The sequence below is a fragment of the Balaenoptera ricei genome, chromosome 14, assembly GCF_028023285.1.
Source record: "Balaenoptera ricei isolate mBalRic1 chromosome 14, mBalRic1.hap2, whole genome shotgun sequence".
Lineage (NCBI taxonomy): Eukaryota > Metazoa > Chordata > Mammalia > Artiodactyla > Balaenopteridae > Balaenoptera > Balaenoptera ricei.
This window is the reverse complement of record NC_082652.1, coordinates 26,954,200-26,972,008: the sequence shown is the minus strand read 5'-3', so window position 1 is coordinate 26,972,008 and position 17,809 is coordinate 26,954,200. Positions and strand designations below refer to the sequence as shown.

The window sequence follows — 17,809 nt, the reverse complement described above, 5'->3', positions numbered from 1 at the left end:
TAACTAGATATGTTAGAATCACATATTATTTAAAAAGCTAACGGGGCTTCCCTGGTGGTGCAGTGGTTGAGAATCTGCCTGCCAATGCAGGGGACACGGGTTCGAGCCCTGGTCTGGGAAGTTCCTACATGCCGCGGAGCGACTAGGCCTGTGAGCCACAATTGCTGAGCCTGCGCGTCTGGAGCCTGTGCTCCGCAACAAGAGAGGCCGCGATAGTGAGAGGCCCACGCACCGCGATGAAGAGTGGCCCCCACTTGCCGCAGCTAGAGAAAGCCCTCGCACAGAAACGAAGACCCAACACAGCTATAAATAAATAAATAAATAAAAATTAAAAATTAAAAAAAAAAAGCTAACAGGGCTTTTCTACCAGTAACACCTATTGAAATAGGTCACCACAGAGGATGGTGGCATAACTTTAATATGTGAAATGGACAAAACATTGCTTTCCAGGTCCTCACTGTTCCTCATCATTTGACACTAGCAAAACGTGAGCAGTTTGGTGATGAACAAGTCACCTCAGACCAACTTCATTTTTCTGCCTGGATTCCCCAAGACTGGAAGCGGGGGAAGTGAGAGGGACTCGGTCTGGGTGCTCTTCATCAGGGCCTGGACCACGCCTCTCCTGACATCCTTGGTCAGCAGTGTAGCCGAGGGCAGGGTTTGCAGAGCCACCTGAAGGACCACCCCAGGGGCACCCGGCAGGAGTCTCTGGTTGCCTGCCCCCTGCGGTGGAAGCTGAACAGCTAGGACCAGCCAGGACCGGGGATGAAAATCCTGAAAGCAAGTCAGTCTCGTCTGTAGACGATTTGGATGCCAAGCTGGGAATCGAGGACCCTCGCGGTGAACTAAAGCTTATGCCCTGAGCTTTTGTGGGGCTCAGTGACAGGCAAAAAAGTAACAGCCCTGCGGGTGGAGGGGCACAGCTTGAGGCAGCATGTGTGAGAGACACTTAAGGATTTCATTTCTCTGTGAGTTCATGGAGCCAGCAGTGTGAAGGGCTGCTGGAAAGCCAGTGTCACGTCCACAGACGTCTGGGGTCCGTGCTGAGTCTGGTGATTACTCGGAGATCCCCAGCATCCCTGGAATAGTAGTGTGTTTTGTCTGAACACTGCAGTTGGAGATGGCTTCTTACACACTGAGCTACAGTGAAGTCAGGCAGGCCGTCAGCAAGGACTTGAATCATAAGGAACGGATGGAAAGAACCAGGGGTGTTGAGCTGTGAAGAGAGATTGGGGGCCTGTCACCTGTTTCCAGAGTTAGGCCTGTGGACCAGCCAGAGAGGGAGGGTTCTGTCCGCAGAAGGTCTGTTGCCTGACCCCTCGGCAGAGCTTCCGTGCAGGGGGTTATGGATCAGGTATGAGGTTGGACAAGAGAATGTCTAAAGCTTCCTCTAGTTCTGAATTAATTTTGTGATATTTATCTGATTTTGTTTATAAGTTTGTGTGTTATGTTTCCTTGGCTATTCCAGATTTTAGAGGCGCTTTTGCAGGTTTTGCATGTCCTTTTGGGAATGTGCCAGGCCTTGGAGATTCAAGAGAAAGGTATGTTTTTCTTTTTATTGTTTGTGATTTTCCTTCCCCTTGCTTTTCCCAGTCTTCAGATTTTCTGTTCTTTGCAACCAGTGTATCTGGTGGACGTGACCTTTGCTGCATGTTAGCTGAGAGGCCGCGTGGGGTCGTGAGCACAGCTCTGCTGCCTGAATGCTGGGCCACTTCCCCCTCTGGGGCTCGGGTTTCCTCACCTGTAACATGTCTGAAGGTCATTTTTCCTCTGGTGTGAGGCTACCAATCTGCTCCCAGAAGGACTAAATGCCCTGATTAAGTCCTGTGAGGGAGCCTGCTCAGGTGACGTGGCTGAGGGACTGATTTGGAGGTGCTGTGCGTGGTTAAGACCTCCCGCCCACGGGCCGTGTCTGCAGCCGTGGTTGAGGATGGATGGAAAATACTGCCGGTCAGCGCCTGGGCTTGCCCCTGTTGCCATGGCTAGTTCTGGCCCTTGGTCTTGCTGGTGGGGGGCCCTGAGATGGGTGGCCCCAGGTCCCCGGGCGGTGCCGCCACGGCTTCCCTCTGCCTTCCAGAATACCTCTGCAAGTACGCGGTCCCGTGCCTCATAGGAATCTCCCGCGCATTTGGGCGTTACAGCAACACGGAAGAGTCCCTCCTGTCCAGGCTCTTCCCCAGAGTCCCTCCTCATTCCCTCCACGTCCCCGAGGAGCTGGAAGGTGTGCGGAGGCGGTCCTTCAACGACTTCCGCTCCATCCTCCCCAGCAACCTGCTGGCGGTGTGTCAGGAGGGCACCCTGAAGAGGAAGGCCAGCAGCGTGTCCAGCATCTCGCAGGTGGGGCCATGCACCCAGGCGGACAGGGGACGGGGGCTTGTTAGGTGCCCACTCGCGTGTAGTTTGAGGGAACTTGGGGAACGTGAAAGGTTCTCATTAGAGTTCTCTTTAATACAAAGGTTCCCTTGTCCTTTTTAAGATTTATAAGTGAGTCATCTCCTGGGAGGGGAAGTGTTTGGGCGCCAGCTCTTTTCTGAGCGCAAGACAGTTGGTGCCTGTAGAGAATATGTAATTGACTCATGGAGAAAGACAGGGACACGAAACACTGAGAATAATCTGGCTCAGTCGTCGGGTGTAGAATATATGGCTAGACACAAGAATTTAGAATTACAGTAGAGAACCTGTAGCCAGGGTGGGCTTCAGCGAGGAGGTGGGGCTGAACCAGGGCTCTGGCCAGCAGAGGGAGCCGTGTCTGAGACGGATCTGACTGAGGTCTGACTGGCCTTTCTTACCTGTGCGTGTGGTTGTGTGTTTCAGGTCAGCCCTGAACGAGGGGTGCCCCCTCCCAGCTCCCCTGGAGGATCCACCTTTCACTACTTCGAAGGTGGGCTTCGCCTTTCTGCTGACCGAGCCCCCAGGGGGGAGGTCCACAGGGCCTTCCTGTGCTGTGAGGATGCTAACACAGACACTGCTGTTGTGCATCTTGAGTGTCAAGCTTTTAGAAAGCATTTATTTTCTATTTTTGACTAAACTTCTTAAACTTGAATCTAAAAATATTTCAAACATAGAGAAAAGTGCAGACAATACTATACAGGACCCCAAATGCCTGCCATCTGAATCTTAGTACATTAACCTGTGAAAGCACTGCTTTTCAGGTGGAAATACTAATGGTGGGTCCTTCTCTTGTTTCTTGTTGTTTAAGGTCATTAAGCACATGGATAATGTTAAAGAACATTGTAATGAGACTGCGTGTAGTACCTTATGTTTAATGAGTAATACTTTCTTTAGAGATTTGCTGTTCACAAAGGACTTTCAGGTAATTTACTGAATTTGATTCGTGTGACAGCTCTGTGCAGTGTCAGACACTTGTTACAATAGCCTTCACCTTCTCCTCGAGGGAAGTAAGATGCAGATTGTGGGGAGGAAGTGGGGAAACAAGACCTCCACGCCTCATGGCGCTGTCCGTTCCATTGTCAGTGACACCCCTGCATAAATCCCAAATCTTAACACCTGTGGTCCCTGCAGCTCCGCCTTTTGCCTCCTTTTGTGTCCACCACGCACTGGGTCAGCCATGCAGGACGTCATCCTCATGTCGTGGTGTGTGTCCGGGACACAGACTTCTTGCCTTCTTTTATGACTATCATTATTTTTACAATAAACTGGTATGTCCTTAAGGTGAACGACATGATGGTTTGATATACATAAATGTGGTGAGGTGGTTACTGCAGTCAAGCCGTTAACTGTACATCTCCTCACATGGTCACCATTGTGTGTGTGCGTGTGTGGTTAGAGCACCTCCTCTCTCAGCGCATTTCTAGCATCCAACATGGTGTAATTAGCTCTCTGGACTCAGCCCGCATAACCATCATCTCCGCATTTCCCCACCTCCCACCCCTGGTCACCACACTCTCTGCTCCCATGTCTTTGAGATTTTTAGATTCCACGTATAAGTGAGATTGTGCAGTTTTTTTCTTTCTGTGGCTGGCTTACTTCACTCAGCATAATGCCCTCCAGGAATATTATTCAGCCTTAGGAAAGGAGATCCTGCCATTTGTGACAACGTGGATGAACCTGGATGTGATGCTGAGTGAGATAAGCCGGTCACACAGGTGCATATATAATGGAAAATACATGGAGCATGTGTGTTCATGCACATTGTATATACACATGTTTTATGTAGTTTTCACACACATTTCATGCACACACACCCTCTTCCCACCTTCTTCCCACCTGCTCCCTTTAATCTGGCCTCACCCCACCCCCTGTCCAGCCACCTCTGTGGCTTCACCGTGTTGGCCTCCAGCGTCTCAGCTCCTCTCAGTATTGTCGCCCCCCCACCTCTGTTGTAAGCTGCCTCCCGCTGTCATGGCTCTTAACCTGTAAAAAGGTGTAATTCTTTTTTTGTTGTTGTTCTCACATGTCTGGGTGGAAAATATTAGGACATGATTCTACCTAAGCTTTGACCTGAAACACCCCAGTGAGAGGCAACCCTCCCCAAGGATTTGCAATCCAGCTTTTACTTCTTTTTTTAATTGAAATATAGTTGATTTATAATGTTGCATTAGTTTCTGATATATAACACAGTGATTCAGTTATACATATATATTATAGTCTTCTTCAGATTCTTTTCCATTATGGTTTATTACAGGATATTGACTATAGTTCCCTGTGTTATTCAGTAAGACCTTGTTGTTTACCTATTTTATATAGAGTAATTTGTATCTGCTACTCCCAAATTCCTAATTTATCCCTCCCCCACCCCCTTTCCCCTTTAGTAACCGTAAGCTTGTTTTCTATGTCTGTGAGTCTGTTTCTGGTTTGTGAATAAGTTCATTTGTGTCATTTTTTTTTAGATTCCACATATAAGTGGTATCATAACGATATTTGTCTTTCTCTGTCTGACTTACTTCACTTAGTATGATGATCTCTAGGTCCATCCATGTTGCTGCAAATGGCATTATTTCATTCTTTTTTATGTCTGAGTAGTATTCCATTGTATGTATACATACCACATCTTCTTTATCCATTCATCTGTCAATGGACATTTAGGTTGTTTCCATGTCTTGCCTATTGTGAATAGTGCTGCTATGAACGTTGGGGTGCATGTATCTTTTTGTATTAGAATTTTCTCTGGATGTATGCCCAGGAGTGGGATTGCTGAATCATATCAGGCTTTACTTCTTAATTAAAACATGGAATTTGAGTATAAACAAAAGCAAAATCGATACCGTTGTTGGTTCTTGAGGGAGTATCTGGGTTGCATGCTCCCGCGACTGACTTTCTGGTTTTGCCCCGTCAGCCTCTTACTTACCTGATGGGAGTGCCCCGGAGCCCGACTACTACTTCTCCACCATCAGCTCCAGCTTCTCCGTTTCTCCTCTTTTCAATGGCATCACTTACAAGGAGTTCAGTATTCCCCTGGAGATGCTCCGGGAACTCATAAACCTGGTAAGCATAGCCTTGATGGATAGATGGACCACGGGTGTATCAACCAGTGGAATTGCTAGTTGTGTCAGCCTATATTTCACAGCACAGCTTGGTAGTCACAGTTTTCAGATTAAAGAGGGAAGGAGGGTCACATCCTTGGAGTTGCTGTGCGGCACGTTCTCATTTGTCCCTGCAGCCGCCACATGGGGCGCGGCCACGCGTCCCCTTGTTAGAGGTGAGGAAGTTGGTGTTAAGTACCTTAAGGGCTAAGGGCAGGGCCCAGGCTCAGGCGGTGGTCCTACCCCAAGCCCACTTGCTCTTTCACTTGACCCAGCTCAGGGGCTGCTCTGTTTGGATTAATACAGAGCTAATGTTTCCTGTCTGGGGACCTTCGTGTGACCTTTGCAGTTGCGTCAGAGATGCCGTTGTCTGAGTCCTGGAGTGGCTGGGCCTGTGACCCACCCTTGAAATTGCCGTGCTCGTACCGGGGTGCTGCATGGTGGGTTCGGGTGGGCCAGGACAGACTCCAAAGACAGGGCTTTCTGCTTTGGAACGAATGAGAGAGAAGAAGAAGGTCGGGGTGAGGCGGGGGCCGGGGGCGTGGCTCTTGCCTGTGAGGAGTGTGAACAGAAATGGCCCAGAGATGGTGGCTTTGGGTGGAGAAGCAAGAAGATGGCCCAGTGTCAGCGGGCAGGGTGGAGCCAGGGTGAGCTGCTCAGTAGCCGGCTGTCCTGAGACCCCCCCCACCCCGAGCTGGCCACGCTGTCAGTGTCCCGACAGGACAGCAGCTCTTTACGGTCACGTCAAGAGATTCCAGATGAAGGCTGGATGTCTTGGGTCGTTCAGGGGAATTTGTTTTTCAGTATATTTTAACTTTCAAGGTTAGGTTTTCTTCTAAACCATTTTTAAATTTCTTCTCCTGACATGTCATTTATCATTATCCATATGTTTTAAAAATAACCTTAAAGCACTGTAATGTGGTGGCAGTTTTCTCAGGCGGTTCTCGGTCGGCAGAACAGTTCTTCCTGTCCCGAGCACTGGTACAGAGTGGGGCCGGGGTGGGGGTGGCCAGTGCTCCTGTGAGGAATTCGCAGTGTGCGCTGTAGCACCCAGAAGAGCCAGCGCCCTGGCCCAGGAAGGGGGCGTCGCTGGCGCTTGGGGACCGGCTGTGACGGGGGTCTACCATGTCCGGGAGGGGCCTCGGGGGGGAAAAGTCAGTCTTGCCTGGAGTCTCAGTGCTTTCGCTTCATGGAAATGGAAACCTCATGTCCCCAGATTTGAGGGAGTTGGTTCCTTTTCTGTTTTTATTTCATTCCCATCTATGGTAAGAAAGAAGTTCTAGGCGATGGCAGGATTAGGGACATTTTGTGTGTGTATTGGAGCCTTGGGGCTCCAGTGATGTGCTCATTGTTGACCTCTTATTTCCATCCGTTTTTCACCGTGAGCTTGTGATGTGGTTTCATCCGTCAGCACGATTTGTTCTGCAGTGGAATGAGCTGGCACTCCTGTCTCCCCCCGTGTGTGCCAGGTGCTCACGAGGTCTCGTTTCCCTTGAAGGTGAAGAAGATTGTTGAGGAGCCTGTTCTCAAGTCCCTGGACGCAGTCGTAGCCAGCGTGACAGAGGTACGTCCCTCTGAGGACATCACGCCGAGATCACCTGCCGGGCACACCTGTGCGGGGGGAGTGGGGAGGGTTTGCAGTGGGTGGGGTGGGGCCACTGGAGTGAGTGAGAGGCTCGCCCTGAGACTTCAGCGTACGTTCCAGTGACGACAGCACACCTGCCGCCCAAGGGCTCGCCCTGTGCCTGGCTCCTTTAGATGTGTCCCCTACCGGTGCCCCGTCCTGGCCCCTGAGCAGCGGTCAGGGTCTCTACTTCACAGGTGAAAGCAGAGGTTCGGGGAGGACTAACTGGTGCCCGCGTCCCATGGTCAGCATGGGAGCTGGATTGCGACCTGGGCCCCGACTCTGCTCCATTGTGGTCCTTGCCCCCACGGTGCCTGCAGAGCCACTGCCAAGGCTCGGTACACACCCCTCATCAGTCCAGGCACTGCAAGCCCTGGCTTGTGAGTGTGAGGGGTGTGTACTCAGGCATCTTCTGTCCTTAGCATGTTCGGAACCAAGGCCCACAGCTTTATTTATAAAATCATTAAATGTCGCTGCTGGGAGACCTCAAAGTCCCTGGGAACATTTGGGTCAGCCCCCTTTTGTCAGGGTCCAGAGAGATCACCGATTTCCAGGCTGATGACTGCTGTGGCCATGTGCTGGGCTCAGATTCCTTGTTAAGCCTGGCGTTCTTTCTCTCATCCGATTATAAGACATGCAGCGCCTGGCACCACCGGGGCTCAGTTATGAAGCGGGAAGGGAACCACCAGGGACCTCCCTGTGCTGCAGGCCGCAGCTCCTGCCCTGCATGCGCTCCACCCCGCTGTCTGTGGGCATTAGGTGTGTGGCCGGTCACTTGCCAGCTGGTCCGCAGCCCTCCTGCCCGTGGGCCTGAGCTCTCACTGTGCTTGCTCTCAGAGGTGTCCTGGTGTCCTTTGTCGGTGTGGGGTCGTGTGACCCTGGGCAGACCAGGAGGCCAGGGCCAGAGCTGGGCTGGCAGGCACAGCAGCCAGACGTGTTGGGCCCGAGTGCCGTCGTGGTGAAGAGGTGGCTTGGATCCTGAGGGGAGAGGAATGCCAGGAGCATGGGGCTCTGGGGCCCTTCTCCCCATGGAACAGAGCAGTTTCTCATATTTTGTTTCATAATTTGGACTTTAGTGTAAATGTCCATTTGAAGAAATAGTTTTGTGGCTAAAAAAAAGCTCGAACCCGAGTCACCGCAGGATAATCCTCTTCCTCATCCACCTTCACTGGCAGTGACCGTGCTTATTATGTGCCAGATGTGACTCCCTCTCCTTGAACCCACGGCACACCTGCTCTCAGCCGGGGAGACAGAGGCTGGCAGGGCCTTCATCACACAGCTCTGGGGCCCTGGGGCCGGGCTGCACCGCCCGGGTTCCTCCCTCCTGGCTCTGGGGTGGGACCTCTGGTCACCTTAACCTCAGCCAGTGTCACGTCTGCCCCGCAGGGAGTTATGAGGACTGTGCCTGTAGGGCCATTCACACAGCGCCCTCTGATGACACCGGTGCCCATGGGACACGGCCTCCACCAGCCTCGCCCCGCAGGCCCCTTCCAGCTGTGGATTTGCCTCCGCATCCGCCTTACTCGCGCTTACCTGTGTCAGAATTTTTGTAAATCTTGCCTTTCCATTGCACTAGACTGAATATGCAGAGAAATTAACAGCATCTTACTCAACTCACTAGACCTCGGATGAATTTTTTTCCCCAGAAGAAAACTAGCGTCACATTTTAGATGAGATTGCTAAAGAAAATTTAAAGTGAATTTTAGTTACAAAATGTAGGCTGAATCCGAAGGTGCCCCAGCTGTCGTGTCTATCACTGAGGGAGACAGGGTGCAATGTGGTCTCGTGGCCCCATGGCTCCTGCACCCCCACTCTCCTTGTTCAAAGATGCCCGGAGAGGGTGAGCCCTCAGTGAGAGAAGGTGGTCCGTCCTCCAGGGGCCCGGGGCTGCTTCCCGCAGGCGTCTCTGGGCAGTGTGAGCGTAGGAGGGAGGAGGGAGTCACCGCAGTGACCAGCGGTGCCAGTCACGCGTCCCATGCCTCTACCCGCAGGCCAACCCCAGCGCCGACCTCTACTACAGCACGTTCAGCGACCCCCTCTACGTGGCCACATTCAAGATGCTGCGGGACACTCTGTACTACATGAAAGGTGAGCGTGGGGTCCTGCCCTTGTGCCAGGGCTGCTTCACAGCGTCCGCAAGGAACGTGGACACGTTCCCAGGAGAAGCAGGCGATGAGGGACATGCACCTGTCGTCCTGCCCCCAGTGCTGCCAGCAGCGCAGCCTCTTTGGTGGGTGTGTCTCCTCGGCTGATGTCTGACACGGACGTGTGGGGTCATCCTGATCCCCTGGTCAGGCATACAGTTTAATGTGTCTGCGTTACATGTTTCAAAACATTAAAAAAATGAGAAAACGAGGCAGTCGTGATCTTACAACTCAGAATAATTTGTAAGTAGCGGAGCTCACACACGGAGTTAGCAGTTCCTTCCAGGCTCTCTTGTGTGTTTTAAACACAGTTTTCCTAGGCTCTTCCCTTAAGTTGCTGAATGTGCTTCATAAACAAGAGCTTTGATGACCACATGATGTCCTGTGGGTGTCCCATAATCTCCTTAGCTGTTTTCCTGATCTGATTCCAAGTGCTCCTGAGACCTGAGCCTGGTTGGGGCCACCATGGGGGCTAGGTTCCCGAAAAGCGGCAGGTGCTGGCTGCTCGGCCTGACCCCGGAGCCTGCAGCCTCCCCTAGCCAGGCTGCTGCTGGTTTTCTCGGCCAGTCTGCCCTGTGCCTGTGCCGTCTCTCGGGTCCCCTGCCCTGTCCAGGCCCGAGGACGAGAGCTGGGAGAGGCTGCAGACTGGGTGCCTTCCTGTGCAGGGGGTCCTCCTCGGGCTGCATCCAGCTTTCCCACATCTGATAACTGACGCCCTTTTTAGAAAGTATCACAGGAGTACTTTTCGTTAATCGGACCAGTTCTGGTGATGGCACTCCCCAGGTTGTGTCTCGTGTTCAGGTTTGAGTGTATTGACAGCTTAAAACAAAGCATGGCTCGCATTTCGCTGGGAGGTGACCATTCCGAGTGTCAGGTAGCATGTGTGCAGGGCTGGCGTGCGTGCCCGTCCCGGCTCGCCCCAGGCGGCCTTCCTGGAAGCATGGTAGCCAGCAGCAGCGCCCTGTCCCTGGGTGTCTGTCGCAAGGGAAAGACCAAGGCTGCTCACAGCCTGAATCTGTGCCCGCTCTCCCTCCTGCAGACCTGCCCACCTCCTTTGTGAAGGAGGTCCATGACTTCGTGCTGGAGCAGTTCAACACCAGCCAGGGGGAGCTCCAGAAGATCCTGCACGACGTGGACCGGACCCACAGTGAGCTGAGCCCCCTGAAGCTGCGCTGCCAGGCCAGTGCCGCCTGCGTGGACCTCATGGTGTGGGCTGTGAAGGACGAGCAGGGTGGGTTCCCCGTGCCACCGCCTGGCGCGTCCTCTGCTTACGAGGAGAGGAGGGGGCTCAGGACGGGAGATGGTGCTGGTCCAGGAAGGTGGGGGTTCGGGGGGAGCCACGCTCAGGACACGGGACAGGGTGGGGGCTGGCAGTGGAGGGATAGGCCACCCCGCAGGTTGGTGTCATCACAGCAGCAGGAAAGGAGCAGGGACGCCCACCTCCGACACTTTGTGGTGGAGCCGCTTCTCAGAGTTAGTGAGCCCGGGGTTTAGTCACGTTCTATTATGACTGGTGAAGGAGTCTTTGTGACCACTGGCCTTTGCTAAAGGTCCGTACCCTCCTCTGTTCTGAACTTAGGTGCAGAGAATCTGTGCATCAAGCTGTCTGAGAAGCTGCAGTCCAAGACATCCAGCAAGGTCATCATTGCTCACCTGCCCTTGCTCATCTGCTGTCTGCAGGTCAGTCTCACGGGCCCCGGTGGGGGTGGTTGGGGGCGCAGTGCTGACGCCCGTCAGCAGGGCCTTCTTGCCATGGCCAGGCTGTGGCGGGCACCAGCAGCGAGGTCTGAGCTGCTGCCTCTAGGAACTTGAACTAGAGTCTGCTGTGGACAAGTTCAGTGCTGGGAGGCTGCTGCTGACGGCCAGCAGGCTTTCTGCGAGTGGGGTTCAGGCACAGCCAAGTCCTACGTTGTGGAGGCTGCCCTGCATCTGCCGGGCGTTCCCAAGGCCTCAGACGCCAGCCTGCTGTGCCGAGACTCTGACCTTGTCCCAACCCCACTGACTTCACGTCTGCCGTTGTGTAAAAGTAATGCTTGGTGCCCTTTCTCCCCTAAGGTTCTTCCAAAAGAGATGGACACACTCTAACAGTGAATCTCGCCTTTGGGTGGAGAGAGTCCCGACCACCCCCTTTCTGTCTTTGTGCCCCATGGCCGGGTGGCCCTTGGAAGTCTGATTGACTTGGTGTCTGAGGGGGTGGGCACCTCCCCCGCGGCCCCTGATGGCCCGCTGTGCGTTGCAGGGCCTGGGCCGCCTGTGCGAGAGGTTCCCGGTGGTGGTGCACTCGGTGACGCCATCCCTGCGGGACTTTCTGGTGGTCCCGTCCCCCGTGCTGGTGAAGCTGTACAAGTGCCACAGTCAGTACCACACAGGTAACTGGCCGAGAGGCCACCATCCCTGGGCTGCTCCTCCACCTTTTCCCCGCAAGGCTTCCCCTGCACAACCCCCTGGGGTGCCAAGCCTCCCTCCCGCTGCCACTGCCCCAGGCCCCACTCCAGGCCTGCTCTTTTTGGCACCTGCTCTCTCTGGGGCATCCTGCAGTGTGCGTCCCATGTCCCGACACCGGGCCTGGAGCTCCGTCCCCTCCCCTGCCACAGGCCCAGAGCACGTCTGGTGACCGATGTTAATTAAGTACCCTGCTGCGCGCTCAGGCGCTGAAGTGGTATCACCATGCTGCCCCCAGTCCCACCAAGGTGGGCGTTTTGTCCTCTCCCTTCAGGTGGAGAGACTCTGAGGGCCCTGCTCTCACGCTTGCCCACCCTTCCCGCCTTCCTACGCGTGAGCTGGATGCCCTCAGGCCATGCCCTTGCCTTTCTGCTGGGGCTGAGCTCCTAGGGGCCAGGACTTCTGAATCATTTCTTAAGACATTGCTGTTTTATGTATTCATTGCTTTGTAACCTAAGTGTGCTTCCTTGATTTAAACATTTGTTTCATCCTTTCTGTTCTCCAACACTTTTGATTCTGAAATGCTTGGTGAAGTCTTTGTAAAGTGATTGCTTTTATAGCTAAAGATGATTACATTTGATTTTGGTTTTGAATTTCAAACACGGGTATGGAAAGTGACAGGCATAACCAGATACATATTTGAATTTTTACTTCCAGTTGCCGGCAATGATATAAAAATCAGCGTAACCAACGAGCATTCCGAGTCAACCCTGAACGTGGCGTCGGGGAAGAAGAGCCAGCCGTCCATGTACGAGCAGCTGCGGGACATTGCCATTGACAACGTCTGCAGGTGGGTGGCCTCGGGGGGTTGGGGAGACAGGGGCGGGGTGTCAGGCAGAGCCAGAGACGTTATTGCTCAGGGAAGCTTCTAAACCTGCACTGGATCCGAAAAGGGAGATTGCTACATGTTAAAGAAAAAAAAAAAATTTCCTGCCTTTCTTTTCCTGATCATAAATGTAATAAAAAACAGAGAAAACCTGTGATGTGTAGAAAAGTAGACAGAAAAGAATTATCCCTTAGCCCATCATTCAGAGAGATGACATGTGGTCCTGTGTCATCTTGTTTTCCGTGTGATTTTTGGTATAAATGAGAGGTTTTATGTGCCCTAGTGTCCCTTCGACACCAGCTCCATCTGTGTGAACTCTTGCTGTCCACACTTGGGGACCAGATACATTCTGATTTGCAGGAGATGTACCTCTCCTTGTCTGAGTCCTGGCACCTCGCTCTCGGGGCCATGGGGCTGGAGCCCAGCTACTCTGTCAGACTGTCTTCTCTGACTTTGTGGCCTGGGAGCCAAATGTGTGGGGAGCGAGAGATGCCTGTAAGATTTCATGCTCCTCAGGGCTGTTAGGTTTCCCCTTCTCTAGAGCATAAGCATTTCTCCATATTATTAAAACCTTGATATGTAATTTTAACATTCCCTCAGCCACTGTGGGACCATCTGTCTTTCGAATCATCTGTTGGGACTTTTGTTGAGAAACAGGGAATTTTAAATTGGAATTGGCATGAGTATGACACCCTGAAGGAGACCATTCTGGGCAAGATAATGAAGTTACTATTTTTAACTGAGATGCTTGTCAAGAGGTGAAATCTACAGCTGTTCTTTGAATTCATTCTGTGTAATGATGTTCATTCAGATTTCTGGGGAAAGAGTATTCAGAGCGGGTCTTTAAACCTTGCAGACCCGAGACAGGAAAAACTCAACCAAAATCAAACACAAAATGCTCATCTGGTTATTCTGATGCCTCATTCTGCTTGACCTCCTCGCTCAGGTGCCTGAAGGCTGGCTTGACTGTGGACGCAGTGATCGTGGAGGCCTTCCTGGCCAGCCTCTCCAACCGGCTCTATATCTCCCAGGAGAGCGACAAGTACGTCCTGTCCTGTCCCGGGGGTTGGAGGCGGGGGCAGCCGGTCCTGTGCAGGCTCATGGGGCCACTGGCATTCGCGCGTCTGTGCCGCTTTCTGGCACGGAATGGCATCGGGCATTGCGTCTGTCCCGCGATGTCTGCTGAAGCCCACCTTGGAACGTCCACCCTGGACACTGGGGGAAAAGACCTCTGTCTTCCCGCCTGGTGCTGGTGATTGCAGATCCCAGGCTGTCACTGTCAGATGGACGCTTCCTCTGAGAGACTGATGACCCTGGGGTCCAGGTCCTGGCTTCCGGCTTCATTTCCCTGCTGCGTACTGGAGCACCATTCCCAGGGCACGTCTGTCCTTCCCTCCCGTAGGGATGCTCACCTGATTCCGGACCACACCATCCGAGCCTTGGGCCACATCGCAGTGGCCCTGAGGGACACCCCAAAGGTCATGGAGCCGATCCTGCAGATCCTACAGCAGAAGTTCTGCCAGCCCCCCTCCCCCCTTGACGTGCTCATCATCGACCAGCTTGGCTGCCTGGTCATCACCGGAAACGTAAGCACGGCCGGGAACCCACTCTCCCTGGGCACACTTCGGGAAACTCCTTGATTCCCAGGAATGTAAAAATACAGATTAAACTTACCCTGCAGAAGAGTTAAATGCTCCCAACTTTCTTACCACCGAATGGTGAGATTTTTTTCCAAGTAAAGGAGAATAGTGTAATGGTTGCAAGAGTGCCAGAGAAAGAGGTTTAAACTATTTTCTTGCCGATGTTAATAGAATAGAATGGAAATGGAACCTATTCCATTCTTGGTGTTTAAGTTGAGGTTTGCATAAACCTTTAGGAAGGGCTGGCCTTGATGCTGTTTCAGGCCCCACTGTCCCTGGTCCCCAGTGTGTCCCCTCTGGGTGTCCATGGAGGGCGCTCCCAGAGGAGATGTGGTCACGTGTCCCTCACTCTTTTCCAGCAATACATTTACCAGGAGGTGTGGAATCTCTTCCAGCAGATCAGCGTGAAGGCCAGCTCTGTTGTGTACTCTGCCACCAAGGATTACAAGGACCACGGCTACAGGTAAGTCTTCCCAACCTCATTGTTGCTCTCGATCCTTCGAAAATGTGAGATGTGGGGACTTGTCTTTTAAATAAACATCTCTTCTTACAAAAGCACTACATGTTAGAAATACATGTACCCAGGCGGGAATGACCCGCACAGGGCCGCCCCCGAGCTAGCACCTCTGAGCTCCTCACCCAGTGGGCACAGTGCCCCCGGGTGACCGTGTTCTCACAGAGCAGCACCAGCCTTCCTGCCTGTCGTCACCTTGGATGTCAGCATGGTGTCCATCAGGTGGCAGCACCACAATCTGTCTGGCCAGCCCTAGGCTGCACATCAGGTAGTTTTCCAGTGTTTCTGCTGGTCGGTGCTGCATACCTGTGCGGTCTCGGATGCTCGCCTCAGGGTGGATTCAGAGGGCAAGGGAGGAGACGTTGACAGCCTTGGGTGTATGATGTTTGCGTGAATCCTTGCCCTCCCCAGGGATGCCCCAAGGACGAGACGCGTCCTTCTGTGTTTGGAGGATCTCATGGACTTGGTCAGATGAAGTCAGGAGGGTGGTGGGCAGGGCAGAAGTTCTCCTCTCCCCTCCTGACCACTCCACCCAGGGGAGGGGGTGGGAGTGCGGCTGTGTGACCTCAGGACATGCTCACCTTCTCTGTGCCTTAACTTCCTCACCAGCTGTGTGGGTGTATGAGGCTGTGTGTATGCATGTGACAGCTCTGAGCACAATGGCTGCTTCTCTGCCTTCTCACTGCCGCTCCCACGGGAGCCCCGGCCACTGGAACGCAGGACTGGCCTTGGGGGGCCGCCAGCTCACCTCCCTCTCCTGTCTGTCCATTCTGGTCTCCGCAGTGACACCAACACACAGACCAAAACCTCTTCGCCTTGCATCTCGCTCCCAGAGCGGCTCCTGCGCCTCCCCGCCCCTCCCCTCCCTGTCTTTCCTTCTGACCTCTGACCACGCCTCTGCCTCGCTGCTCGGCCTGTGCCATGTACGGGACTTACCAGTTCCTCATCTTCTGCCACATTTCCTTCCTAAAGCACTTTCTGACAGTGCCACCCACAGTGACTCGTCTCCCGCCGGAGGAGGCATCCACTGCCATCCGTTTCCCCCCCAGAGATTTGTCTGGGAAGGGGTGCCTTTTGTCCCGGCTGCCATTGCTCTGTGATTTCGGGGGCAGACAATGTGCTACGTGCTTCACAGGGACTGTTTGATTCCCCCACGCCCCGCGAGGAGGGAATTATTATCCTTGTTTACTCAGGAAGAAACTGAGCCTTAAAGACCTGAGCTACTTGGCACAGCCCGGCTGCGGCAGCATCCAGCTGACCCAGCACTCAGAGCCCAGCCTCCCCGCTGGTGTGTGGTGTCAGCTTCCTATTCAGGGTTTACGTGGGGTGACGGGGTCGGGGCAGGTCGTCAGGACCACTGAGCACTTCCTGAGTGTCTGGTGTGAGCTGACCCTAACCTCAGCCCCAGGTGGAGGAGGAAGTGTCGTCAGAGTTTCCCGGGTGGTGGTGATGAAGGGAGATTGTAACTGGAGGGGAAGTGGGTCCCCTGGAAGTGCCAGGGAGCGACATGCCCGTTCTCAGCTGCATGGCCGCCCGGGCACTTGGAGGAAGTGTCCCGAGACAGTCAACACGCCCCAACGCGCAGGCTCCTAGAAGCTGAACAGTCCCTGGGCCCCCAACTTGTCTTGGGGGAGGTTGGGGTCTCTTCCACAGCAGCTGACTTTCCTTCAGGGCTGGTGTCCTCTGGTGGCATGTCCCTCGCCTTGGGGGTCTTCGTTCACAGTACTGGGGGCCCGCACTGTGTCCACGTCACTTCTTTCTCACAGGCACTGCTCGCTGGCTGTGATCAATGCCCTGGCCAACATCGCGGCCAACATCCAGGATGAGCACCTGGTGGACGAGCTGCTCATGAACCTGCTGGAGCTGTTTGTGCAGCTGGGGCTGGAGGGCAAGCGGGCCAGCGAGAGGGCCAGCGAGAAGGGGCCCGCCCTGAAGGTAGGGCTCAGCCCCGGGCACCGCCTTGAAACCCTTGCTTTCTCCCGTTACCTGGTGACGTCAGGAACGGGGGACTGGTTCCTTCCCGGGGTGCTGGCGGGAGTGAACAGACAGACAAGGGGCTGCCCCTGCAGGCTTAGCAGGACAGGCATGGGAACAAAACAGGGGCGTCGGGTGGTCTCAAGGCCTCTCCGAGGTGGAAGCGAGTGAGCAGCAGCCTTGAGTGAAAGTCTCAGCTAGGAGGGAGGGGCTGGTGCAAACAGGGCCTGAGACCCTTTGCCCCGCTCAGCCCTGCCTTGCTCCCCGCCACAGCAGGCTGGGCCACTGTTCCTCTGGTCTCCTGAGTGGGGCCCAGCTCCCTGTGCACAGGAGACGGGGGCTCGAGGGTGTTGGGGAGGCACCCGGAGCCCAAGGAGGCTGAGGCTGTACCCTGTTGAGGGTTCCAGGGCCCAGCTCCCCCCCACCCCACCCCCGCCACTCTCACTGCATCTCCCGGGCTCAACACTCAGGTGTCCTGTTTCGTTCCCCGGCTGAGGTAGGGGCTCCCTGGGTGCCGAGCTGAGCTTGCCCATGCACCCACCCCCCGACGCAGTGACAGGCCAGGTGTTGTGGGGCAGCAGTGGGGGGTGGGGTGGGGTGGGGACTGGCCAACACGCTGACCACCAGGAGCTGAGGACAGAAATCAAGAGCTGGGGGGACACCAGCTTAGGACTCTGTCCCCACCCCTGCGCGGCCACGGGGCCTCGGCAAGCTGTCCCGACCCTGTTCATACCTGAAGATGGAGCAGCCCTGCTGCAGTGGGCAGTCGATGCCCTCATGGTCAACTGAGCGGCTGGGCTTCCCGAGCCGGGCTGCTCCTCATGTGTCTGGCCTGGTGGCTGACTTTTTACTTAGTTATTCTTAAGTAACCCCCAAATTTTCCCAGACTTGGAAAGAATGGGTATTCATTGTAGAAAAGATACAGAAACCTATAAATAGTAGAGTAAAAATTTCTCTCAGATACAATCGTCGTTAACCTTTTGACAGATTTTCTCCTAGGTGTTTTACGCAAATCTATTTATTGTACGTAGTTGGCACTGTGTGAGAACATACTTTCTTTTTTTTTAAATTTATTTATTTATTTATGACTGTGTTGGGTGGGTCTTCGTTTCTGTGCGAGGGCTTTCTCTAGTTGTGGCAAGTGGGGGCCACTCTTCATCGC

At 54.0% G+C, this 17,809-nt stretch overlaps 1 protein-coding gene across 3 annotated transcripts in view; it reads left to right on the top strand.

The window, feature by feature from the left end:
- Positions 1 to 17,809, top strand: part of PI4KA (phosphatidylinositol 4-kinase alpha) — a 97,762-nt gene that overhangs the window by 29,770 nt on the left and 50,183 nt on the right. For 2 of the 3 annotated variants that reach the window (XM_059893628.1, XM_059893627.1), the window contains exons 5-18: positions 1,469 to 1,541; positions 2,078 to 2,337; positions 2,815 to 2,881; positions 5,297 to 5,445; positions 6,982 to 7,047; positions 9,099 to 9,195; positions 10,291 to 10,482; positions 10,831 to 10,931; positions 11,491 to 11,620; positions 12,351 to 12,483; positions 13,466 to 13,561; positions 13,922 to 14,105; positions 14,519 to 14,622; positions 16,440 to 16,608. In XM_059893628.1, the coding sequence (XP_059749611.1) occupies positions 1,469 to 1,541; positions 2,078 to 2,337; positions 2,815 to 2,881; positions 5,297 to 5,445; positions 6,982 to 7,047; positions 9,099 to 9,195; positions 10,291 to 10,482; positions 10,831 to 10,931; positions 11,491 to 11,620; positions 12,351 to 12,483; positions 13,466 to 13,561; positions 13,922 to 14,105; positions 14,519 to 14,622; positions 16,440 to 16,608 (1,821 nt within the window). Of the gene's footprint in view, positions 1 to 450; positions 1,355 to 1,468; positions 1,542 to 2,077; positions 2,338 to 2,814; positions 2,882 to 5,296; positions 5,446 to 6,981; positions 7,048 to 9,098; positions 9,196 to 10,290; positions 10,483 to 10,830; positions 10,932 to 11,490; positions 11,621 to 12,350; positions 12,484 to 13,465; positions 13,562 to 13,921; positions 14,106 to 14,518; positions 14,623 to 16,439; positions 16,609 to 17,809 lie in introns of all 3 variants that reach the window. The other variant, XM_059893629.1, reaches the window with a different exon arrangement.